Source organism: Stegostoma tigrinum, chromosome 18 (genome assembly GCF_030684315.1).
Source record: "Stegostoma tigrinum isolate sSteTig4 chromosome 18, sSteTig4.hap1, whole genome shotgun sequence".
Lineage (NCBI taxonomy): Eukaryota > Metazoa > Chordata > Chondrichthyes > Orectolobiformes > Stegostomatidae > Stegostoma > Stegostoma tigrinum.
Window position 1 is genome coordinate 47,313,391 of NC_081371.1, and position 26,089 is coordinate 47,339,479.

The 26,089-nt window shown below is 43.4% G+C and overlaps 1 protein-coding gene across 10 annotated transcripts in view; it reads left to right on the forward strand.

Moving 5' to 3' along the window:
* The window catches only part of LOC125460724 (EF-hand calcium-binding domain-containing protein 4B), a 129,335-nt gene that overhangs the window by 68,262 nt on the left and 34,984 nt on the right, over positions 1-26,089 (forward strand). For all 10 annotated transcript variants that reach the window (XM_059652507.1, XM_059652509.1, XM_059652510.1 and 7 more), the window contains 3 exons: positions 9,369-9,480; positions 15,162-15,336; positions 22,896-23,042. In XM_059652507.1, the coding sequence (XP_059508490.1) occupies positions 9,369-9,480; positions 15,162-15,336; positions 22,896-23,042 (434 nt within the window). The remainder of the gene's footprint in view (positions 1-9,368; positions 9,481-15,161; positions 15,337-22,895; positions 23,043-26,089) is intronic.

Sequence of the window (26,089 nt, forward strand, 5' to 3'; positions counted from 1 at the left end):
AGGGCAGTTAGTATTGATGGATAGTAGCTAGCTCTGGGGCTTTATCCAACTGTCCCCTTGTTATACCCTTGATGAAATATCAATATTTCTTATAATAGGATTGGTTCTATATTGTCAAAACTATCAGATTTAAATTTAATTCCTTTTTGTACCTAAGTGCCTGGTTCAAATTGATTAGCTAAGTTTAAAAGCCTGTTGTCTTTGATAAAAACTGCTACTTGGCCTGCTGACTGTACAGCCTTTCAATATAAATGTTTCAATTCGGGCACTCTCTGTGTACTTGCAAACTTTCATGCTACTGTTCGTAGACATCCATTTCAAATCTCTAAGCACGTGATCTTTTATAGGGACCATGCAATGCTTTTCCCCCCCCGAGAATTTTACAAACACCAAATTCTGGCTTCCTGCCTCCCAACCCACAAATATTCTATTGCCACTTTTGCAACAACTCACACCAAACTTAACATTATATTCTCATTCTTTCATTGGATGTGGGCATCACTGACAAGCCCTAGTATTTACTGCCCTTAAACTGAGTCGTTTGCTAGTTCCACTTAAGAGGGCAGTTAAGAGTCAGCCACATTGCTGAGGATCTGACTGATGGCTGATTTCCTTCCCTAAAGGACATTAGTGAGCCAGATGTGTTTTTTTTTTAGCGACAATCCATGGTCACCCACACTGAAACTAACTTTACGTCAACGCTTACCAAATGTTTGTCACCATTTTAGTTTTTGTAAACTGCTGTGAGCCCAGACCTGTAGGAGCAGTTGGAGGAGAGAGCTTTAGGAGGAGTGAAGCATTGAGGGTTGAAGCAGAGGGTGTGAGAGACCTGTGAGGTAAGTCGGGGGGGAGGGGGGTGGGAGGTGGGGGGAGATTTAAAACCCACAAAGCTATTCGGTAAAATGTTCTTTGCTGCTACAGGAGTCAGGCCTCGGGGATCAATCTGTTAACAAAAATTCTGAGATTTAAAGGGGCCACGCACCTGCTGGCCTGGCAGCCATTGCTGCCTCACAACTCACAACCTCAAATTTCAGAGTTACACAATCTTTAAATCCCCGATTTAATAATTGATTAAACTTGCATTTTCCAGCTGCCAAGGGGGTTGTGGGGAGGGGCTTGCGTTTTAGCCCTGTCCCCAGGCCATGACCTTGGGGTCTTCAAATCACTGCTACTACACCACCACCATCTCCTCCATCCTAAAGACCAGAACAATCTAGAACTTTCTAGATTAGGTTGAATCAAAAGCAAAACATCTGTCCCTTCATGGATGAGCGAACATTCCAATAGCCTTTTGGACATGTTTTGTTTCACTTGATGACCCCAGAATATGAGGGAAAAGGACAAATTGTTTGAGGTTGAGTTGAGTAGTTCTCATTCTGGTTCGAGCATTTCTGCTGATTTCCAGGAGGGGGCAGTGGTTCTTCTATTGTGCAATTCTTAAAATGTAGTTGCTGAATTTATTTAAATATTTAAAACTGCAGTTACCAAGCTCAGCCTTGTTTTCTTCACTTTGTAACTCTGAAGGGGTACATGATTTTTTTGGTACTTGTAAATTGCCCACTGAACACCAAACCTAGTACCTTGTAACAATTAGATTCAACATCGCCCCTCATATTATTTTAGTTGCCTTTCACCCAGAATGTTTCGGAGGATCTGGCAAATAAACCAGTTCGTTGTTGAATGATTATTCAGTCAGAACACACACAGGGCAGAATCTGACAATATTAACGTGGTGCATATCCTCACATTTCATTTTGAATTGTCTTTCTTTATATACAAACAGACAAGTTGGGAGCAGGAGTTGACCATTCAACCACTCAGGCCTGCTATGCATTCAGTAAGATCGTGGTTGATCTTGTTACTCTACATTCCCCGTTACCCCCCCTGATAATTGTTCGCCCCCTGTCCTTCTCAAGAATAAATTTACTTTGGCCTGATAAAGCTCGAAAGACTCTGTTTCCTCCACCTTTTGATGCAGAGATCTCTAAAGATTCACAATCCTCTGTGGGGAAAGAAAATGCTCCTCACCTCCATCTTAAATGGGTGACCCCTTTTTTTCAAACAGCAGCTTCCTGTTATAGATTTTCCTGCCAGAAAAAACATCCGCTCCGCATCCATCTAAGTAAGAACACTCAGAATTTTACATCTTTCAATCAAGTCACCTCTTAATCTTCTAAACTCTCGTAGACAGGCCTAGCCTGTCCGACCAAAGATGTGCAGATTAGTTGGATTGGCCATGCTAAAATTGCCCTGCAGTGTCCAGCGATGTATAGACTAGATGGTTTAGCCATGGTAAATGCAGGGGTTATGGGGATGGATTAGGTGTTGTGTCTGGGTGGGATGTTGTTCGGAGGGTGGATGTTGACTCGATGAGCCAAATTGCCTCTATCTGCACTGTAGGGATTCTAAGACCTATTTACATAAGACAACCATTCTAATTATGTCCCAGTAACTCTTCTCTGAATTGCTTCCAGCATATTTACATCTTGTCTTAAATAAATAATATACAGTTCTGCCTATGTCGTCTCGCCAATGCCCTATATAACCGAAGAGTAACCTTCCTACTGTTATATTTAATAACCCCACCAAAAATGATAACATGGTGACAAAAGATATGTTTTATCAAAGCTTTTCATCTTGCACTGCTCAGGACAGTTTGCAAGAATACCATTTCAAGGAGAAAACTAATGCTTGTACTGTATGAGAGGAGAGTGCTTATTGATTGCCCATTACACGCTGTTTCGAAATGGTGTTACAATGGAGAACGCACTGGTTAAAAATGACTGTCAGTTAACTACCAAGCTTTGATTAGACTCAGCAGGTCAAGTGTAATTGGTTAAAGTCATTGCCCTGAGGCATGAACAAGAGAATGGCTGTTACCCATTTAGTTGAGTTGATTGGCACAATAAATGTCCATGTTCTTTCTGCAAAGAGTACGGCACTATATATAAAATGTGTAGCTTCCAGTACACACACACAACATATCCTCTAAGCTACATGACTGCGCACGTGGACAGCTGCTCTGATATTCTGTGCACGTTGAATGGTAACATCAAGTTGATTGTGGCATTGACTTCTGGTTGTGAGATTGCTGCGCACTGGGTAAAAAGTGAGAGGTGACACTGCTTATGGGTACACTGCACTGCGAGCCCAACTGATACTCTTAGATTGAATGTCAGTGTCATTCTTTGCACTACCCTGGCAAATCAAATCACTGAAGCCAGGTTCTCCTCAGTAACCCACAGGCACTGATGCCTGCTGCCACCCCTGTCCAAGCTGCCTTTTTTCAGTCAGATGGCCTCATCTCCTGGGTAGCTTTCAGGAGAACCCTTGGGGAAGTATTGCTTTCCCCCAGCCCTCCAAGGGGTTGGTGGGGGTGATGAGCAGAGGCTGGATAATGCTCCTGTGTTGCGGAGAGTGAAGTGCTGCTTTTTAAGGTGCTATTTAAATATGGCAGCTAGGAATTGGAGCTCAGAATGTCCTGCCTTCCTGCCTGCCCACCTGCCTGTCCACTTGACTTCTTGCCTGCCCCCCCTGCCCGTCCACTTGCCTTCCTGCCTGCCCCTCTTGCCCAGCCCACCTGCCCATCCACCTGCCTCTCTGCCAGCCCACCTGCCCATCCACTTGCCTCTCTGCCAGCCCACCTGCCCATCCACCTGCCTTCCTGTCTGCCCACCTGCCCATCTATCTGTGTCCCTGCCTGCCCACCTGTCCATCCACCTGCCTTCCTGCCTGCTATCCTGCTCAGCCACCTACCTGCCTACCTGCCTTTCCATCTGCCCACCTGCCAATCTATCTGCCTGTCCACCTGCCCATCCACCTACCTCCCTGCCTGCCCACCTGCCTCCCTGCCTGTCCACTTGCCCGTCCACCTGCGTCCCTGCCTGCCCGTCCACCTGTCTCCCTGTCTGCCCATCTTTCCATCTATCTGCCTCCCTGTCTGCCCACCTGCCCATCCACCTGTCTGCCCATCTGCTTCCCTGCCCACCTGCCCATACAGTTTGGCATTTGACCCCCTATTAAAGACTGAGCCTGGAGGAGTGCTTTGTCACTCTAGTCTCACGACTTCACTGGTCTCACAAAATTAAAATAGTTTATGACTCTTTCCAGTTCCCAAGTTGGTAAATTAAATGCCTTGTCAATATCAGATTTTAAACAAAAAAGCCAATTGGATTCCTTGGTAAACAAAGCAATAGTTTTGTATAAAAACAAAACTTATTGAATAAAGATGCAATAATTGGTTAATGTACAGAGTCAGCAAAATGGAAATGTAAATGTTTACCACTATAAATATTTCAAACATGTACGCAAACACACACTTACTCTTCAGGAGAAGGGTAAGAGCAGCATCTCATTTTCAACTTGGGCATCCTGCAGTTTCAGGCCTCAACATTGAGGGTTTCAGGGCCTGAGCACCTTTTCTTGTCTCCTTTACCCACACCTGGGCTGCAAAGCCAACACGTTTTCACTTACTCATAGTCCCCATTAGCAGCTTTTCTTTTGCTCTGGCATGTTATCATCTATCTGTCTAACTGTTTCTCTTGACTCCATCTCCACCTACCCACTTACTTCATTCCACCCACCATCACAGCAACCCCCTGTTTTCAACGTATGTCACCTTTTTCTAACTACTATCAGTTCTGAAGAAGGGTCACTGGATTTGAAACTAATTCTGCTTTAAGTCCACAGATGCTGCCAGACCCTGCTGAGTTTCTCTGGTAATTTCTGTTTCTGTTACACAGTTAGGAACACTGGCTATCACTTAGTTCATTAGCCTCTGGAAAGTTGCTGGAACATTCTTTAGCCAAAATGACATCACCTGGCATTGGGAAAGTTCATGTGACAAAGGCAGATGTTTCCTTCACCCTGGGTGTTAAGGAACTTGCCAAGATCCTATTAACAAATCACTTTTGGTACGAAATCTGGCACTTTTCCTTATTCATTTATAGGATGTGGGCATTGCTAACCAGGCAGTGTTTATTGCCCAGTGGGCAGCTAAGAGACAACCGCATTGCCATGGGACTGGAGTCATGTAGGCCAGACCAGGTGAGGGTGGAAGTTTCCTTGCCTGAAGGACATTAGTGAACCAGATGAGTTTTTTTTCCTGACAACGAACATTAGATTCATGGTCATCATTAAACTGTAAAGTCCGGACATATATTGAATTCAAATTCCACCATCTGCCATGGTGGGATTTGAACCTGGGTCCCCAGAACATAACCTAGGTCTCTGGGTTAACAGTCCAGTGATAATACCACTAGGCCATTGCCTCCCCGGTACCAACCCTATCAATACACTCGTCCAAATGAGGGATTGAGTGGAATTCTGTCCTTGTTACAACATTGACCTTTCTGGAGGTGATGCTGAATCTAGTTGGACCATCAGGCTTTGGCACTACCACTTCTCAGGAACTCCTGGTGCTTTAAGGTGTGTTCCAACATGTATTGGCTTTCTGTTTTCACTCGGGCTCCTGTCACAGGATGTAAGTGATAAGAATGCAGTGATAAGAGTTTCCCTAAATCCATGTCATAGTTTGCCTTTTCATGGTTCTACCTGAAAATATCAAAGCACGGTGTATAACCTCACACAAACATGAGTGTTAGCTGACTGCATAGGATGTTGTTCAATTTGGAAACTATCTAGACCATATTCTGCCCCATCCTCAATATCCCCTGCATCCGTCATTTGCAACCTAACACACCTGTACATGCTTACTCTTCTCCTGACAGTGAACATGTTTCAATATATTGAGGAATCACAGCTGATTCTTACCTGGCGATCCAGACTATCAACTCAATCATTTACTTGCCAGAGATAACAAGATGTAGAGCTGGATGAGCACAGCAGGCCAAGCAGCATCAGAGGTGCAGGAAAGCTGATGTTTCGGGTAGTTCTTTTAGTTACTCCAACTGGATGGTGAACAATTTACCTTGTAAAATTAGTAATATTAACACCTCACCTGATTGTCATGTTTGTCAATTGTATCATTGGTTGGTTGTGATACTCTGGGGTGTTTGTAAACTAGCTTGCAGTCTCCTGGGAGCTGCTTTTGGAACACAGACACACTGTCTGGCACTGTCATTAGCAGCATACATGCTCCAATATCAGCGCCCTCTCTCAGGCTATCATCCCAGGAACTGCCTACAGTTACTCAGCTGTGTTGCTTGGGCTGTATCATCAGCCTGACTTCCAAAACAAGCTCCAAGTTTCAAGCAGTTGCTGGGGTAACGGGGATAGTTGGAAACCTTCAAAGATATCCTCAAAGCATTAACTTAAAAAATGCAACATTCTTCACCGACCTGCAGAAATCTCTAGCCGGAGACCTCCCAATTTGGAGAAGAAGAATTGGTGAAGGAGCCACTTTGAGTGTCTCTGATGGGCCCAGTCAAGGAGGACAAGTGCAAACAGTGGAAGGTGCATGCACAGCGCCAAGTATTCAACCCACACTCCACTTCAAACACCTACAGCGCAATGTGTGTATCTAGTACGAGACTGGCCACTAACGCTAGAGTGAAAGAAGATCGGTCTTGAGGACTGCCAATGAAGAACAGTCTAACACAGTCGACTGGTCCCTCACTCCTAAAAACTTTCCTTTGATTAGTTTCAGAGGTCTCCTTTCTGCATGGCTGTAACCTAATTCAAAAGGACTAAGGCCAGTAAGTGAGATTCAGCCGGTAAACCCCATGTGGAAAATAACATAAATTCCGATCCTTTATCTCAGTCATGAGGGTATTCAGATGCTTCCTCAATGACCTTCCCGCCATCTCAGGGTTAGAAGAGGGGATGTTCGGTGATGATTGCACAATGTTCAGCACCATTTGTGACGCCTCGGATACTGAAGCAGTCCACGTTCAAATGTAGCAGGATCTGGACAATATCCAGGCCTGGGCTGAAAAATGGTAAGTACTGTTTGTGTCACACAAATGCCATGCAATGGCCACCTCCAGCAAGAGAATCTGTTCGTCACCCTCTTGACCATCACAGAATCCCTCACGATCAACGTCCTGGTAATTATGAAACACGGCTAGTAATTTCATGGTTGACGAAAAAATTGGTGTATAGTGGACAATGAAGAAGGTTATTTAAAATTACAAAGGGATCTTGATCAGTCAGGCCAATAGGCTGAGGAGTGGTAGATGGAGTTTAGTGTGGAGAACCTGTGAGGCAAATTTCAAAGAACTATGTGCCTGAACCCCCAAGGCGTCTGATATTGTAGAATTTGTGCTTGTTGTCATGCCAAGCTGAGTCTGTCTGAAATTTCCTCAAAGGTGCCTAATGACAATAGGAAAAGTTAAAATGTGCTACCCCCATGTGAAAAGATCAGACAACCCTGCTGTGCAATATGGCCATCCACACCTTCGAATATATACTATTAGATTCTGGTGATCTAATGACCCTAACCCACACTAGCTGGTATAACTCCATTAATCATCCTAATCTCACTAATTATCCTACGTCCACGTCTGGTGGTCTCTCTACCTTCTTAACTATTGGTAACTATCCTAATCCTGTCTAATGATCCAATGCTAACCTCTGCTGATTGGACAGTCTTAATATTCATCTTTGCTGTGATTTGCAGTAAAGTATTTTACCAAATCTTTTCAGGACAATCTTTCCATTTCTGAGCTTCTTCCATTGCTCCATCCCTTAACCCTCACTGTAACCTTTTCTCTTAATGTACAGTTAGAAAGCTATCTGTTGCCTCATAATTTTCCATCGTCTGCCTTTTGGCTTGTATTTCCTTTATAGCTTTTCCCTTGTACATTTGCTTCAGTGTTCTTTTTTTTAATTGTCCTGTGAAGGCTAAGTGTTTCTATTTTAGTTCCAATTCGAGTTAATCTCTTTATCTGTGAAAGCCTAGCTGTTGGCAACTTCCTGTTATTTTTCCTAATTGTGATGTTTTTATATTAGTTTGCTCATCGGTTTAACTATTGCATTCTAATTAAGGAAGCTTTTAATTATCCTCATTTTCTGCTATCAGCCCGGCAATCATCTCAACGGGATGTGTTTTAAGGAAAACCTTAACACTGGGGACAGGGGTGCAAACGTCTAGCTAAGGAAATGCCAAGTTTATTGCCAGGACACTTCTGCCTATCTAAGCCGTGCCTTCAGTCTCATCTATAGGAGTCCACACATGGCTTTTTCTAAAAAAATTCATTCATAGAATGTTGGTGCTCCTAACCAGGCCAGCATTTATTACACAGCCTTAATTGCCCAGAAAGAATTGACCCTGGAGTCAAACGTAGGCTGAACTAGGTCGGGAGAAAAGTTTCCTTCGCTTAAAGGACATTAGTGCTCCTGATGGGTTTTCCCCAATAACAATCTTGGTGGACCCTTAAATCCACCATTAGCCATGGTGGGATTTGAATTAGGGTTCCACAGAGAATTAATCTGGGCCTTTGGATTAACAGCCTGGCTTAATAGCACTAGGCCATTGCTTCTCCTTACAGTACAGAAAAGAGGTCATTCAACCCACTATGTATGCACCAGCTCAACAAATAAGCTACTCATTCTAACCCGACTTACCAGCTCTATTGCGTAGCCTTGCAGCTTAAGGTACTTCAAGTACAGACCCAGATTCCTTTTAAATGAATGGACGGTTTCCACCTCAACCCCCAAACTGGACATTAAATTCCAGATACTCACTGCATATTCATTTTATCACTGGGAGATCAGGGTTTCCTCGTGTCCCCCCAGTCCTTTGACTGTCACCTCAACTCTGTGTCAAAGTTAATTGACCTGTCTGCTGGGGAAACAAGTCTTCCATGTTGACTCCATCCATGCTCCTTGTTGTTTTGACCTGTCTCCACTCTCTATGACTTTAATGTCACCCACCCTCATCTGTGTTAATTTCCAATCCCACTTCGCCCTTGCTCACTAACCTGAATCTGCGCCCAGGTCTGAACTCTTCAACTTAAAAATCATAATTCCTGTGTTCAAATAGTTTTATTGTCACTTTCCTCCCTGTGACTGGTAATGTCGCTAGATCAGCAGTTCATGAACCCCAGGTTAGTCCTCAGGGGACATGTGTTCAAATGGTAGAAGGTGCCATTTGAATTTTAAAATGAAATCTGGAATTGAAAGCAAACAGTATTGACAGTAAAAACCCATCTGGTTCACTAATATCCTTCAGAGACATTGGACATCTTTACTTGATCTGGCCTAAATGTAATTCCAAACCCAAAGCAATGTGGTTGACTCTTAACTACCCTCTGAAGCAAGCCACTCAGATCTAGAGCAGTTAGGGATGGGCCGGTCAGTGAAGCCCACATCTCATGAATGAATTAAAAGAAAAACCCTGACATGTCTAAACAGCTTGATTTTTAAAAATTGCAATAACTTTCTGAGAAAGGTTTGTTTATTTGCAGCACCTTCAGACTGAGCTGTCTCTCAGTTCCAATGAACTGCAGGATGTGTTCAATGCCCTGGATGCTGATCAGAATGGCTCTCTGACGCTGGAGGAATTTACCACGGGATTTAGTGAGTTTACAGCCTGAACTTCACCCTTCGGTTTCTGCCATGAGAGTTTATGCCATGACAATTTCTGGACTTTTTTTCTTTTCCATTTACCCATTCACAGAAATTGGGTATCGCTGACTGGCCCAGTATGTATTGCTAATCCCTAATTGCCCTGGAGAAGATGGTGTGTTCTTGAGCAGCTGCAGTTCATTTGCTGTAGGTAGACCCACATTTAGGACCCATTGGGGGAGTGGTGGGGGGTGGGGTTTGGATTTCCAGGATGTTGATCCATCAACAGTGAAGAAATGGTGATATTTTTGCAAGCCAGAATGATAAGTGATTTAGAGGGGAACGTGCAGGTGATGGGGTCCCCATGTATTTGCTGCTTGTGTCCTTTTTGACGGTAGGAGTTACAGGTGCTGGTGAAGGAGCCTTGGTGAATTTCTATAGTGCATCTTGTAGATAAAATATACATGGCTGCTGCTGAGTGCTGGGAGTGAATGTTTGTAGATATGGTGCCAATCAAGCAGACTGCACTGTGCTGGATGGTGTCAAGCTTCTTGAGTGTTGTTGGGGCTGCACCCATCCAGGCAAATGGAGAGTATTCCATCGCACTCCCGACTTGTACCTTGTTAATGGTGTTAGACTTTGGGGAGTCAGGAAGTGGTGTAGTGGTGTTGCTGCTGGATGTAACAGCCCCAAGAGCTTTCATTAGACTTTGTAGAGTTTCTTGGCATAATTTGGCCACTTTAGCTAATTCAGTGTAAAAGATTGAAGAACTTCAATCAAAAATTGAGCTTCTTGGGTTTATCTAGGTAAAATGTGTGCTGGAAGTTGACTCCTGATCATGTTAACCCAATCAAGTCAGTCACCCGGGCAAAATTTCTGATGATTGTGCTCATTTGCGGGTTTTTGAGAACTCAAAATTTTAGGTTAAATATTAAACTGTTTTTTCCTTCTGGACACAATGGGCAGCATTCTAAACTCACCTTAGGTGGTTCTAAAGGTGTGGCCTGTGGAGGTGGGTTCTAAATGCAACAAATATCCACTGCTTTCCAGCCTGCTGTTTACCTGACTAGCCCTACCCTCTGCAGCATTTCCCATGGCAGTGCTGGCAATAGGCAGCCTACCAGTTCAGTACGTGGGTGGTCACTGCCAACCTTAGGGCCTCACGGCAATGCCATCAGGATTCTACCAGCAGGTGATGCCCACTCTATGAGGGTAGCTTTCACTGTGTGGGCTTGTGGCAGACTTCGCAGGAAGAGTGACCCCTCTTTTACGAGACCTCCCTGACCTTTCAGAGGATCTCTCTCAGCAAAATGTTACACTGCCGTGACTTCCACTTTCCTCTCCTTGCCTTTCAAGCTGTGCCCTCTCCCAACCCCATCACCAAGGTACATCTAGAGAGATGCCCAACTCCCCGACTGGGGTGAGGAACAGTGTATTCAACACCTCAAACAATTCAACTCAATGTTACAAACTGACATGTTTCAAAATTAGTAAAATATTAAACAATTAGCTATTAATTTACGAGGAAATTGCACTCTAAAATAATTAGGGTCCTGTATGTATTTTTAAAGCCCCACTGGTTACTGAAAGCCAGGTGGTGCCACACTGAGTAAACTGCTTCTCTCAGGCTGATAAACACATGTTCAGCTAGACTATTGAAACTGTGCCAGCGTACACAAAGGGATGTGTTTTAATGCAAAAGGAAAGTTCTCAAAACCATGGCTGATTGTGCTTAGTCACGGGTGCATTTGCCAATCTACCGGTGTACAAGTGTTTCTGAGTGGTAACTTGTGAAAAAGCATCATTTCAGAATTTCTGAAGAAGGGTCCAGGCCGAAACATCAGCTTTCCTGCTCCTCTGTTGCTGCTAGGCCTGCTGTGTTCATCCAGGTCTACAGCTTGTTATCTCAGAAAGCTCACACAGTAAGGGCCCAAAGTGGAAATTCCCGTTGAACATTTTCTGAGAGGTTAAGATTAAAGAAAAGGTAAAACAGTGAGATTTTGAGGAAAAGCGCTTGTGGAAGCAGACGGATTTTACAGAGTCCTTTCCTTTGTGTTCTGATATGTATTTGGCATCACATTGAATTGACCTCAGACGTCAAATTGCGGGATGGCTGGGCACATGGCTCTCCCAAGGGGGTAGAAAAGACAATGGTGAGCTAAAAGACGTATAACAGACATATTCACTGCGGGCGGAGTGGGACTTCTGCCCTCAGTGGGTCCCAGCAGTGCTCAAGCATGGTGGTGAACACTGTCAGAACCCCAGAGACGTGGCTGGATCAATCCCAGAGTGAGGTAAGGTGGGGATTTTGGTCAGGTTGTGGCAGCTTCCGAAGGGGTGGGATAGGGGTTGGGGTGAGTCTGCATAGGGAGAAAGGAAAAAGGCACGGTAATCTTAAGGGACATGCTGCTGATGAGCAAAGAGCACATCCCGAAGGTAGTACACCCTTTTAAGAGGAAACAAACTACACCAAACTCTGTTAGTTCAATTAATCTGCATGGATACATTTCTAGAGGAAGTGGGCCTTGAAGCTGGTGAACTAGGTATCAGAGATTGGAATGCTAACACTGCACCAAAAGAGTCCTTTGTTGTAATTGCTTTGAATTGACCAGTTCAGATATCTCCAGGGCAGGAATCATTGCACCACAGGAATCCTCATGCCCACTGTATTATGGCATGTGCGGTGCAATATCAGGGTAATTGAGATTTTACAAAATTGCTGGAGAGACTCAGCGGGTCTGGCCACATACGTGGAGAGAAAGCAAAATCAGTGTTTCAGATCCGGTTCTGAAGAAGGGTCACTGCACCCAAAACGTCAACTCTGCTTTCGCTGCACAGATGCTGCCAGACCTGCTGAGTTTCTCCAGCACATTCTGACTTTGTTTCACAACTTCAGCGCCCACAGTTCTTTGCTTTATCTTAACAAGCCTAATTGAGTCTTAATTATTGATTTATATTTGGAGGGCGGGCCATCGATTTTGGTATGGGCTCCCCCAAACTCTTCTGATGAGCTTGTGGGGGTGAGGGAGAGATGTCAGATGAGTGGAAACATGGTGGGGTGAGAACCTGCTGTATTTACATACCGTTTCTACCACCAAAAACATAGCCAGCAGAGACACATCTGTCCGTGTTGAGACTGTACTCCGTCAGCTAACGGAGAGCCATCATTTGAACAGAACAAAGAACACAGCACAGGAACAGGCCCTTCGGTCCTCCAAGCCTGTGCTGACACATTTTGCCCTTCCATACTGAAATTGTCTTCACTTACAGGATCTGTGTCCCTCTAATCCCTTCCTGCTCATGTGTTTGTCCAGGTGCTTCTTGACTGAGTGATGCTGTTGTATCTGCTTCCACCACCTGCTCTAGTAGTGTGTTTCAGGCACTCACCACCCTTTGTGTGAAAAACCTGCCTCACTCATCTCTTTTAAATTTCCCTGCACCTCCACCCCCCCCCCCCCCCCCACCCCTTGAACCTATGTCCCCATGTAATTGACCCCTCCACTCTATCCAAGCCATTCATAATCTTATAAACTTTTATCAGGCTGCCCCTCAACCTTCTGCGTTCCAGCGAAAACCATCCCAGTCCATCAACCTTTCTTCATAGCTAAAATCCCCCCTAGAGGACAGCTCAGTGGTTAGCACTGCAGCCTCACAGCACTAGGGATCCGGGTTCAATTCCACCCTTGGGTGACATTTTGTGAGGAGTTTGCACATTCTCCCTGTGTCTCCATGGGTTTCCTCTGTGTGCTCTGGTTTCCTCCCAAAGTCCAAAGATGCACAGGCTCGGTGGATTGGCCATGTTAAATTGCCCGTAGTGTTCAGGGATGTGTAGATTCGGGGCGGGGGTGGGGCGGATGCTGCGAGAGTCACTGTGGACTTGTTGGGCCAAAGGGCCTGTTTCCACACTGCAGGGATTCTGTGATACCAGGCAACACCCTGGTAACCTTTTCTGTATCTTCTCCAAAGCTTCTACATCCTTCTGGTCATGCGGTGAACAGGACACAGTGCAATATTGCAAGTGTGGTCTAACTAAAGCTCTATAAAGCTGCAGCATAACTTTCTTGTCCTTACATTCAATACCCCCTCAAATGAAGGCAAGGATACCATAGGTGATTTTTTACTGCCTTATCTACCTGCGCTGCCAGCTTCAGTGATCTGTGGACCTGCATAACCAGATCCCTCTGCATTTCAATATTGCTAAGGGTTATACCATCCACTATATAATTTCCACCTTCCAAAGTGCATCACCCCACACTTGTCCAGATTAAACTCCATCTGCCATTTTTCTGCCCATGCCTCCAACTGATCCATATCCTGCTGTATCCCCACAATCCTCCTCGTTATCCACAATGCCACTAATCTTTATATTGACTGCAAACTTACTAATTAGACCAGCTATGTTTTCCTGTACATTATTTATGTCGATCACGAACAGCAGAGGTACCAGCACTGATCCCTGTGGAACATCACTGGCCACAACCCTCCATTCCAAAAAGCATCTTTCCACTGCTACCTTCTGCCTCCTATGACTAAGCCAGTTCTGTACCCATCTTGCCAGCTCACTTCTGTACCACGTGAGCTCACCTTTTGTACCAGTCTGCCATGAGGGACCTTGTCAAAGGCTTTACTGAAGTCCATGTAGATAACATCAACTGCTTTCCTCCCATCAATCATCTTTGTCACCTCTTGAAGAAATTCAATTAAGTTAGTGAGGCATGATCTCCCCCACACAAAAGCATGCTGTCTATTCCTAATAAGTCCACTTGTTTCGAAATGCGGATAGATCTTGTCCCTGAGAAACATTTCCAATAATTTTCCTATCATTGACGTGAGACTCACAGGCCTGTAATTTCCTGGATTAGTCCTGAAACCCTTTGTAAACATTGGGACAGCATTGGCTATTCTCCCGTCCTCTGGGACCTCATCTGTCGCCAAAGAGGATACAAAGATGTCTGTCACTGCTCCAGCAATTAATTCTCTTTCCTCCCGCAGTATTCTGGGAGAGATCCCATCAGGACCCGGGGACTTATCTACCCTAATACGTTTTAAGACACACAACACCTCTTCCTGTTTAATAGCAACTTAGCTTAAAAAGTCGACACTCCCTTCCCTGAGATCATCCTCCATCAATTCCTTCTCTTTGGTGAATACCGACCCAAAAGTATTCATTTAAGACCTCACCTACCTCCTCTGGCTCCACACATAGATTCCCTCCCTTGTCCTTGAGTGGCCTGACCCTTTCCCTGGCTAACCTCTTCCTTTTCATATATGTATAACAAGCCCTGGGATTCTTCTTAATCCTGTTTGCTAATGACGCCTTTTAGCTCTTCTAATTCCTTGTTTAAGTTCTTTCCTACTTCCCTTATATACTCTTAGGGCTTCGTTAGTTCCAATCCTCCTAGACCTTACATATGCTTCCTTTTTCTTTTTGACCAAGGTCGTAACATTCCCTTGAATAACTTGACCAAGCCAGAGATTGCGCACTCCCTAAACTGCTGAGCGGGAATTTATGGGTTTAGGGAGGGGGTAATGTGAGTGGGGAAGGTGGGCAGGGCAGTTTCTGTGGGACCAGTGAAGTGATTCCTGCAATGAGCCAGTACAGGAACAATGGGTAGAAGGGCCTCCTTCTGTGCTGTGATTACTCCATGATGAGCTTACTGATTCAGAATTGTTTGGAATTTTTACACGTTCAGGTCAGTTCCTGTTTGGGGAAAAGATCGTTGTAGACAAGTTAAAGAGAAGACAGGATCAGCCTGAGAGCTTGTATCTGGATCAGTGTACCCAACAGTTGGTAACAGCTGATGACGATGAGGAGCACCATTTCCAAACGATGATGGAGAACCTGGGAGCAAGGAAACTCTTTAAAGAGTGAGTGAAATGTCACAATATGCAGTTGTGGCTGTATTTTCAAGGAAGGATCCTACACTATGCTTACATACATGTTCAATGCGTAATAGGGAAAGCGGGTGGAACATTGGATTTTATTTCAAGTTGAATGGAGTACAAAATTAGGGAGATATTTGCTAGAATTATATAAGGCATTAGTCAGACCATACCTGGAACTGTGAAAGTTTTGCTTTCCTTGTCTAAGGAAAGATATATTGGCATTGGAAGGAGTGCTGTATTTAGTCCATATCCCTTTAAACCATGGTTATGGAGAGATGTTCTCATGAGGTGACGTTGAATAAATTGGCCTACACTCATTGGAATCTAAAAGAATGAGAGAAGACCTTGTTGAAAAGTACAGAATTCTTAATGGGTCTTCACAGAGATAAATGCAGAAAGGATGTTTCCTCTTGTGACAGAGGCTAGGACCACAAGGAATTATCTCCAAATAAGGAGTCATCCTCATAAAACAGAAATGAGGAGAAATTTATTCTCTCACAGGATTGTGAAACTAAGAAATTCTTTGCTGCAGAGGGCTGTTGAGGCGTTAAGGATGTACAAGACTGAGCTAGACAGACTTTTAGTCAGGAAGTGAATCAAGGGTTTTAGACAAGGAAGGAAAGTAGAGTTGAGGATTATCAGATCAGCCATGATCTTACCAAGTGGCAGTGCAGATTAGGGCGGCTGAACTGCCTAATTCTGCTGCTCCTATGTCTTATGGTCATAAGGAAATGAGCAATTTGTTTAATTGAACAAAGTTGTTGATAGACATTTGCCATTTATGTGGTTGGAATATATTTTTAAAGAAGAATTTATTGTGTCAATGACAGGCAACATGGGGCAGGAAGAGGCCATTCTGCCCATTGAATCTGTTCTACTGTTGATTACGATTATGTTTAATCTGGATATGGTCTCATCTGCACTTCTCTGTCTGTTAAAAATGTTAATTGAGCCATGAATAGATGTAAAGAGCCAGCCTCCACTTACCACCTGGGAAAGAAAATTCGACATTCTAACGATCCTCTGGGAGGAAAAAAAACCTTCACCCCTGACTTAAATTATGAAATCATGTCCTTGGTTTTAATCTCCACTACAAGAGGAAACATTGTACTGGTCCAGTTCCCTCAAGATCTTACATGTTTCAAAAGTGAAACAAGTGGACCTTCTCTGTATTGTTTCTAATGCCATTGTATAGTTTTTCAAATAAAGGCACCAAAACTAGTAACTCCAGACACAGTCTCACCAAGGTCCTGTGCCACTATAGTAAAATGTAAAAATTTAAAAAATTATATTTCAATTTCCTTGTAAAATTCACCATATTCCATTATTGTTTGTGCCCTTCGCAATAGCCACCAGTCCAAGGCTGTCCCTCATGTCCAGACCTTCACCTTTGTATTTTAAAAAAATGCCCTGCCAACATCAAATTATGTTTATAGAGGTGTAACTTAGCAAAAACACCTCAAGGTGCCCCACAGGAATAAGATCAAACAAAATGTAATGCTGAACTACAGAAGGAGTCAGACAAGGAGATTTTAAGGGTTGTCTTAAAGGTTTAGTGGAAAGTGAAGAGTTGAAGAGGTTCAAAGAAATGAATTCCAGATTTTACAACTCAGGCAATTGAAGTCACCCCCCCCCCCGCCCTCACCGCAACTCACCCCATGAAAAAAAAGACAACACTCCTGCTCATCTCTCCCTTGGCCATAATGTACATGTGTATGTGTGAGAGACTGAGTCGGGGTGGGGGGGCAAGTGTTTATAAAGGGATTATAATTTTGATTTGCAGTGTCATAGAGTCATTGAGATGTGCAAGATGGAAACAGAACCTTCACTTCAACTCATCCATACCGACCAGATATCCTACATTAATCCAGTCTCATTTTCCAGCTTTTAGCCCATATTCCTTTTATAACCCTTCCTAGTCATGTACCCATGCAGATGCCTTTTAAATGCTGTCATTGTACCAGACTCCACCACTTCCTCTGAATTCTGCATACACATCACCCTCTGTGTGAACAAGTTTCCCTTTTCCCCTTAGGTCCCTTGTAAATCTTTGCCCTCTCACCTACGCCCTCTAGTTCTGGACTTCCTTACCTTGTGAAAAAGACCTTGGCTATTCACCCTATCCAAAGCCCTCATGATTTTATAAACCCCTATAAGGTCACCCCTCAGCCTCTGATGCATTAGGGAAAATAGCTACAGCCCATTCAGCCTCTCCAAACCCTTCAACTCTGGCAATGTCCCTGTAAGTCTTTTGTGAACCCTTACAAATCTCATAACGTCCTTTCTATAGCAGTAGTATAATATGCCAACAGTGTATAAATATCTACCTGTACCCAGAGTCTGATTACTTGTAGAAAAACTAGGGATTTTATGTGTTATTAAAACATCTTTAATTTTGGTGACTCTGGGAATAGTGAGGCTTGATTTCCCACAGGCTATCGCAGTGAGTAATGACGCTGGAAATATTCTACAACTCCCCCAAGTTCTCTGTTCTGAAAAGTCAGTTGTCGTCTGTCAAGTTTTAGACATTTTTTATCATAATGCGTATCCATTTAAATACGGGGATTGGTAAAGTAGAATTTTATACAGGGGTAATTTGTAGGCTAGCCGTGGCTTAGTTGGAGTAATCTCTCCTCTTAAAATTTCGAGTCAAGTCCCACTCCAGAATGTGAGCATGGACACCAAGGCTGACTCTCCAGTGCAGTGCTGAGGGAGTGCTGTACTGCCAGACGTGCCCTCCTGTGGATGAGATGTTAAACCTGTTGTTTATTTGAGGATTCAAGAGGGCGTTGGACAATTGTTTAAATAGAAATATTATGTAGAGTTACGGGGAGAGGATTGGAGAATTAAATTATGATGTTCCTTCAGAGAGGGGTCTAGGCCCAAAACATCAGCTTTTGTGCTCCTAAGATGCTGCTTGGCCTGCTATGTTCATCCAGCCCAACACTGTGTTATCATGCAAACTGTGTTGGCTATAATGCCATTCCATTGGTGACCTTATTGTTGATGTTTGGGAAGATGTTTTTAGAAACTATTGCAAGAAAAACATTTGGATTTCAAGATTCTCCTCATCCTGGATAATGCGCCAAGCCATCCTCCCATCATTGAGCTTTTTCTACCCCCAAGCACAACCTCTCTCTTTCCACCCATGGACCAGGGTGTAATAACAGCTTTAAGCTTATTATTTACAATGCACATTTAAGAGGCTGATTGCAGCCACTGAGGGGGATAAGGACAGTGTTCTTCAATTTTGAAAGAGTTTTAACATGAAGAATGCAATTAACATTATCATGAAGTCCTAGGGTGGTGTCAGTAAGGACTGTTTACATGTAGTTTGGCAGAAGCTTCTCCCAGATTTTTTCAAGATTTTAAAACCTTTGATCCATCAGCGAAGCTCCCAAGGATCAAAGAACATTGTGCTGATCTTGCAAAGCAAGTTGAATTTGAAGAAGTGGTGAGTGAAGATATTGAAGAGCTGCTTGAGCCTCACTGTGAAAATCTCTCTACAACTAATCTACAACAACTTGTCGCTGAGGGGGAAGCGGAAGCTGGGGATGAAGAAGATAAAGCCCGGGATGTAGCACCACGAGAGCTTTCCACTTCTGTTTTGTCTTTTATCCTGAGGGAAAATGAGAAACAATTGCAGCTCTTAGAGGACAGTGATTACAATGCAGAATGCAGCAGGGTAGCAGTTCATGAAATAAGATCTTATTTGGCACCCTATGAACAGCTTCTTCATGAAAGAAGGAAAGGGCAAAGCAGCAAAAACTAGATGTCTTTTTTAAGCCAACCCCCAAGAAGACAATGAACTACAGCCATCCACTTCTGCATTAAATATTTTTTGCCCTAACCCTGCAAACAAAACTCACCTGAAGGTGGTGATGACGATGACCCTCAGTCCCTGCATTAACAACAGAGCAACCTCAAAACCTCTTCCCCCATCAAATCATGACATTTTTTTCAAGATAAGGTGTTAAAAATGTACTTATATTTCATTATTAGATATGAATTAAACATTTATTCAGACTGTGATGTCCTTTGTGTTAGACTTTTGAGAGATTTTCGAGTGATATTTTATAGTGATCTGTCCCTAATCTGGCTTATCCCCGAGGCCCCATTATTTCTATAGTGTGATTTTCTATAACACAGTGTTGTGCAGGAATGCAACTGCCACATAATAGCAGAACCCCTTGTATTCTACAGTCCTTTCATTTGTACCAGACAAGTCTAGCACCTCGGGTCTGGATTCATTCTAATAAATCTTTTCTGCACCTTCCTCAGCAGTTGTCTGTACTTTGTATAATATAGAGACCGGTTCACAAATTCTTGAGTATCCTGTAACCAAGGTTCAACACAATACAGCAGAACCCATTTCTGAAGAAGTGTCCGGACCTGAAATGTCAACTTTTCTGTTCCTCTGATGCTGCCTGGCCTGCTGCGTTCCTCCAGCTCCACACTGCGTTATCTCCGATTCCAGCATCTCCAGTTCTTGCTATCTCTTTAGCAGAACCTTTCTGCTTTATATCTCTGCTTGTTCAGAAATAAACCGCAGCACATACAGAAGAACAGCATGTCGTAGGTGCTAGAATTCTGGAATGATGAAAGAAAATGCTGGAAATACTCAGCAGATTAGGCGGCATCAGTGGAGAGAGGAGCATGAGTTAACGGTTCAGGTCAATGATCTTTCATCAGAGCCCCACTGTTTAGCTTGAGTCATAGAATTGTACAGTACTGAAGAGGCCCTTGAGCCTATCAAGTCTGTACCACCAAAAGTGCATTAAATCTACATGCGTCCCACTTCCCTGCACTAAGTTCATAACCTTGAATGTTATGACATTTCAAGTGCTCATCCAAGTGGCTTTTAATGGTCCTACTCTTCCAGATCTCCACCACCTTCTGGGTGAAAAATGTTCTTCTCAAACCTCCTCTGGCTTTCACTCATAATTATGTCTCCTAGTTATTGACACTTTGCCTAAGGGAACAGCTGATTTCTATCAGCCCTATCCATGCTCCTCAATCTTATACGCCTCTATCCGGACCCTCTCAACCTTCTCTGCTCCAAAGAAGACAACCTGAGCTTATCCAGCCTCCCTTGAAAGCTGAAATGCTCCATCTCAGGCAATGTCCTGGTGAATCTCTGCTGCATGTCTATCCAGTGTGGTGACCAGAACTGCATACAGTACGCCAGCTGTGGCCCGACCAAAATTCTGTACAGCTCCAACATATGCCCACATACCCATCTAATTCAGCCTGGTGATAAACCCAATGTAATGGGGATTATAATCTTGTCAGTGAAGTGATGCAAAGTTGCAGATTTGAAAATGTGATTTGTAATCTGGCTTTGTAAAGGGTGTGTATGTCAAAATGATCTAGTTGTTTGAATCTTGTTACATATGTTATGCTCATCAGGACAAAGGCAATAATACCAAATTTCAAACAATCACATTTTAATCTAATTTAGGATGGTCTCAATGCTTTTATTTCCATTTAGTCCCCAAGGTTGCTGAAAGAGGACACTGAAGAAACTCTACAGCCTAAAGGCAACAATTTCCAATTCCCCCTAAACATCTCTTAGAGAAGAATGTGGTTGTAAATACTAAGAGACAACCTGTCAGTTGGGATAAACTAAATGAGTATTGAGAAGCAAGGACAGCCAGTACAGGTTCGGTAAAGGCTATGCATGTTTAACAAATGACTTTTATTAAGCAATGACAGCTGGAATGCCATTGATGTTGAAGCTGAGAGGTTACATCACAGAAAAAGGCCACTCGGCCTGTTATGCCCTTTCCAGCACTCTGCAACAGCAACACTCTGGGTCTCACTGCCCTGCTCTTTTCCTCTAGCTCTGTTTTCTATTTTCTGTCTCTCTCCTCGGGTGCTCATCCAAATCACTTTTGAAAGCCATATTCTCACAGTGTAAATCCAAATCCTAACCACTCGCTATGAGGAGAGAGCAGGAATTCGGCTTAATTTAAGATTGATACAAGGCTATGGGAAGAGAATGAGGCAATTAGTTTTGAATTGATTGAGGGATATTTGGAGAGAGTGAGGCAGTGGGATTAGTTTGAGATTTATGCTGGACTTTGGTGAGGCAGATGTTTTGAGTCAGATAGATCTCTTTCAGATGGAAATGATAGAAAATGGAAAATCACAGTTCCTGCCTTTTAGCATCCTTTGAAACATCAGCTGATCACTGGTGATAGGTTGTTGGAGGGGATTCTGAGAGATAGAATTTGCATCCATTTGGAAAGGCAAGGACTGATTCGGGATAGTCAGCATGGCTTTGTGAGCGGGAAATTGTCTCACGAACTTGATTTAGTTTTTTGAGGATGTAACCAAAAAGGTTGATGAAGGCAGAGCATAGACATTGTCTACGTGGATTTTAGTAAAGCCTTTGACAAGGTTCCCATTGGTTGACTGTCTAGTAAAATTAGATCACATAGGATTCGTGGAGACTTAACAACTGGATACAAAATTGGCTTGGCAGCAGGAGACAGACTGTTTCAATTTGTTCTTGTACAGTGTAATGTAAATGATACTTCTATTTGTTTTAGGTATCATAAACTTTGATGTTCTGTTTAAAATACATTGGCAGCCTTTTCTGAATGTTCAATGACTAACCAGCAAGGTAAACAAACTGTAAAATAAAAGTTACGACTATCAACCAGGTTTCACTGTGGGACCTGACTTGCCCAGTGTTACCATCAGCTGCGATCATAACTCCGATCTCTTGCCTTCATTGTTCTTGTCTCTGGATAAAATCATGCCTGCTGCACAAAAGCACAGCTTCAAATTTCACCAGGCCAGCTGGTGGTGTTTAGATTCGATTAATAAATCTGAAATCTAAAAGTTAGCCTCAATAATTGTGACCATCACAACTGTCAGCAATTGTCACCAAAACCCAATCCACTCATTCCCTTTTAGGGAAGTAAACCCATTGACCTAACCTGGTCTGGCCTACATGTGACTCCAGGCCCAAATCAATGTGGTTGACTCTTAATTGCCCTCTGAGATGGCCAATGAGCCATTCAGTTCAAGGGCAATTAGGGACAGGCAGCAAAAGCTGGCCTTACCATTGACACCCGTATTTACTGAAAGAGTAAAAAAAGTGTTACTACGAAAGTAGATTCTTATAACAAATATAGGTTTCAACAATTGGTACTCTGGTTAGTAATGTAATGATCTTGCACCCTTGTTATTGATATTACTGCTACTTTTCTTTCAGGACAGAGAGACCCAGATGTCAAGTAGATGATTCAATGCAGTGCCTAGTATTTAATTCCAGAGACCACAGTGAAGCTCATGCCACTTCGTGTGATCAAAAACTGTCAGTTTTTCTCTGTAAATGTAATGATAAAAATCAAAATGTTGTATAAAATAAGACCAAGTGTAATACCTTCAGGTGGGAACTGACTGAAAGTCTGTGTCCCTTGACCTAATCATTTCCTGTCCTCTAACCTTGAGAAATCCGAATTGCCTTGTCGAGTCTCCCAGCAGGTCAGTTCATGTGAAATTATCAAATAAAATTGTGCATTTTTCAGTCAACAAGAAATCCGAAACTTATGGACACAGCTGAGAAAGGATGAACCACATTTACTTACTCATTTTGAAGAATTCCTGGAAAGAGTTTCTATTCAGATTCAAGAAGCCAACGAGGAAAGGGAAATGATGGAATTTGCTCTGAAAAGGTTTGTTTGATCCCTAACAATCTCCATATCCAAGTTACTTAGAATATATATGACAAAGGGAAAATATATGCTTTCACACATCATCTGAAATTTTCTTTGAAGTTACCAGTTAAAAATACTCCAGTGATAAATGGTGCTATTTCATTCATTACGCAGGGCTATTTTCAAAATGGAACTATCACATGGGAATCTATTGCAGGAGACAGAGCCCTGCTGGAGAACCTAAAACTGAGTGGGAAGGGGTTGGCTAATTAGGAGAAGTGATATGTAGGATCTGTCCAGTAACGTGGCTCTGAATGGGCCCGTTTGCCTTTCCTGCTTCTACATAAATAGTACCTCCGTTACCTGCAGCTGCCTGTCTCAGCTCTGCTGCCCCATTGCTCTGGGGTCTGATTTTAGCCCTTTGATTGGTGGCTGACCCTGGATCTAATGTGTCAGTGTTGGCCCCTGAGGTTGTTCCCTGACCCTTTTCACCTTAGGATCCCCATTATTCTGTTGTTTGGGTTTTCTTGTAGCTGGAAGTGAGATTGATAAAGATAGTAGGACTCCTGGAAAGCAGCAGGTGCTAACTTCCATTCAAGCTGGTAAATATTAACAACATACAGGACATTGTTCTCAAGATTTCACACAAGGCTTCTAGAGAGAACCATCTGCCGGGAGATGTGATCTTAGATCACTTCCCTGATGGTATAGACTGACTTATTTACATTTTTACATTTACCTTTTACATTAGAGGATCTATGCCCCTCAGACTCTTCCAACAGCCCCCTCTCTGATTTACGCCCCTCAGACTGTTCCATCAGCCCCTTCCTCTGATCTGTCACTCTCAGACAATTCAAACTTCACAATTCCTTGTGTATTAAGTCATTGCAAGATGGCTGACTATCCATGTTGAAGTGACATCTCACTGCCTCGGTGTTCAGGACAAGAACAGAAAGCACTGGAGAAACTCACCAGTTGTGGCAGCACCTGTGGCAAGAGAAACAGAGCGACAGTTTCACATGCAGCATGATTTGTTCAGAACTGAAGCGGGCTGGATAATGGATGGGTTTCATGCTGCAGAGAAGTGTGGGAGGAAGAGCAAGTGGAACAGAGGGGAAAGGTGTCCACAGCAAAGTAAAAGAGTAGTGCTTAACAGCATAGAGGGGTTGAGGGAAATGGGAGATGAAGAGCTTCTCCAGACTTTACTGTTTTCATTTCAGATCTCCAGTGTCCTCTCTACTTTGCTTTTATCCACTAGTTAGGAATCTGACAGCTCATATTCATATTTCCATAATAAATTGTGCATTCCACGTGCATGCAAATGACTGTCACCTGCCTTTGTAATAACTTCCACAGGTTCCCTGTCACCATCCTGTAAGATTGCTACCACACTCTGTGTTCCCACTGACCATTTGATTCCTCCATCAGTTTCCACCGTTAAAGTGAGAGCTGACCTGATGGAAACATAGAAGATCCTGAGGGATCCTGACAGAGTGGACCCAGAAAGGACATTTCCTCTCGTGAAGAATCTGGAATGAGGGGTCACTGTTTCGTAATCAGGGGTCTCCCATTTAAAGCGGAGACAAAGCAATTTGTTTTTCTTTCCTCACAAAGAGCCATGATCCTTTTGAACGCTACCCCTGAGAAGGTGGAGATAGTAGAATCTTTCAAAATCTTTAAGGCAGAGGTAAATTGGTTCTTGATAAACCACAGGGATGTAGTTTTTAGGTTACTATTAGATTAGCCATGATCTTATTGACAGGTAGAGTGGTCTCAAGAGGCTGAATATCCTATCCCTGTTCTAATTTGTATTTTTCATCTGAAATGAAAACAGTAAAGTCTGGAGAAACTCTTCATCTCCCATTTCCCTCATACCCTCTATGCTGTTAAGCACTACTCTTTTATTTGCTGTGGACATCTTTCCCTACTGTTCCACTTGTACGTAGGTATGTTGGTAAAATAAAACCTCATTGAAGCATGTACGATCCTAAGGGAAGGGGGTTTTTACAGGATAGATGCTGAGAGGATGTTTATGCTTCATGGAATCTTGAAATTGGAGGGGCACAGCCTTGGAATGAAGGATTCCCATTTAAGATGCTCTCATCCTTGGAGCTGTGGTGTCCCACCTTCTGCCTGAGCAGATGTGCCCATTTGCTAATCACAATGAAGATGCTTCCAATGGTCCAATCCCCTAAACTGCACGTGACATCAATTCCCCCTCACTCTCTGCCCCACCCCACTGCCTTCTGCTGTTTTCCCATCTTTTCACTCTGCCCCTTTGCCCCTGTTGCACTCATTGACCTCCAACACTCCTCCCTTGTTTCTTGCTGTTCCAAAGAAACCTGCCTGGTCTGATGTGATTAGATTTCTCAACCCTGACAATCAAAACTAAAGGATGTTTGTTCCCCCGTTTCAATCAGTTTAATCTCTATGGTCTGCTGTCACCATATTGTACTGTGTCTAGTGCCTATTAATCATGGTTGTTGTTGGAAAAGCTCAGCAGGTGTGGCAGCATCTGAGAAAAAAATGTCTGCTAACATTTCGGGTCTGGTGACCCTTCCTCAGAACTGATGGTGGCTGGGAAAATGTTGGTTTATATGAAGAAGATGGGGAGGGGGAGGGGGGGAAAGGAGTAAACAATAGGATAGAGCCCAAAGAGGGAGAAAAGCAGTTTGATAGACAGAGGGGTGGATAATGATCTCACTAGGAGGGTGAGTAGCTGCTAATGGAGACTGTTAGTAGCTAACAGTAGGTAGTGTGTAATGGCAAACTATGTGATAACAAGGCCTGTTGTGTGGGGTAGTGGGCCAGGGCATTTTTTTAAAAATTAATTCACAGGAAGAGGGCATCACTAGCTAGGCAGCATTTATTGCCCATCCCTAATTGCCCAGAAGGCAGTTAAGAATCAATCACATTGCTGTGGGTCTGGAGTCACATGTAGGCCTGACCCAGGTAAGGATGGCAGTTTTATTAATAGAGGGATCGAGTTCCGGAACCAAGAGGTTATGGTGAAGCTGTACAAAACTCTGGTGCGGCCGCACTTGGGAGTATTGTGTACAGTTCTG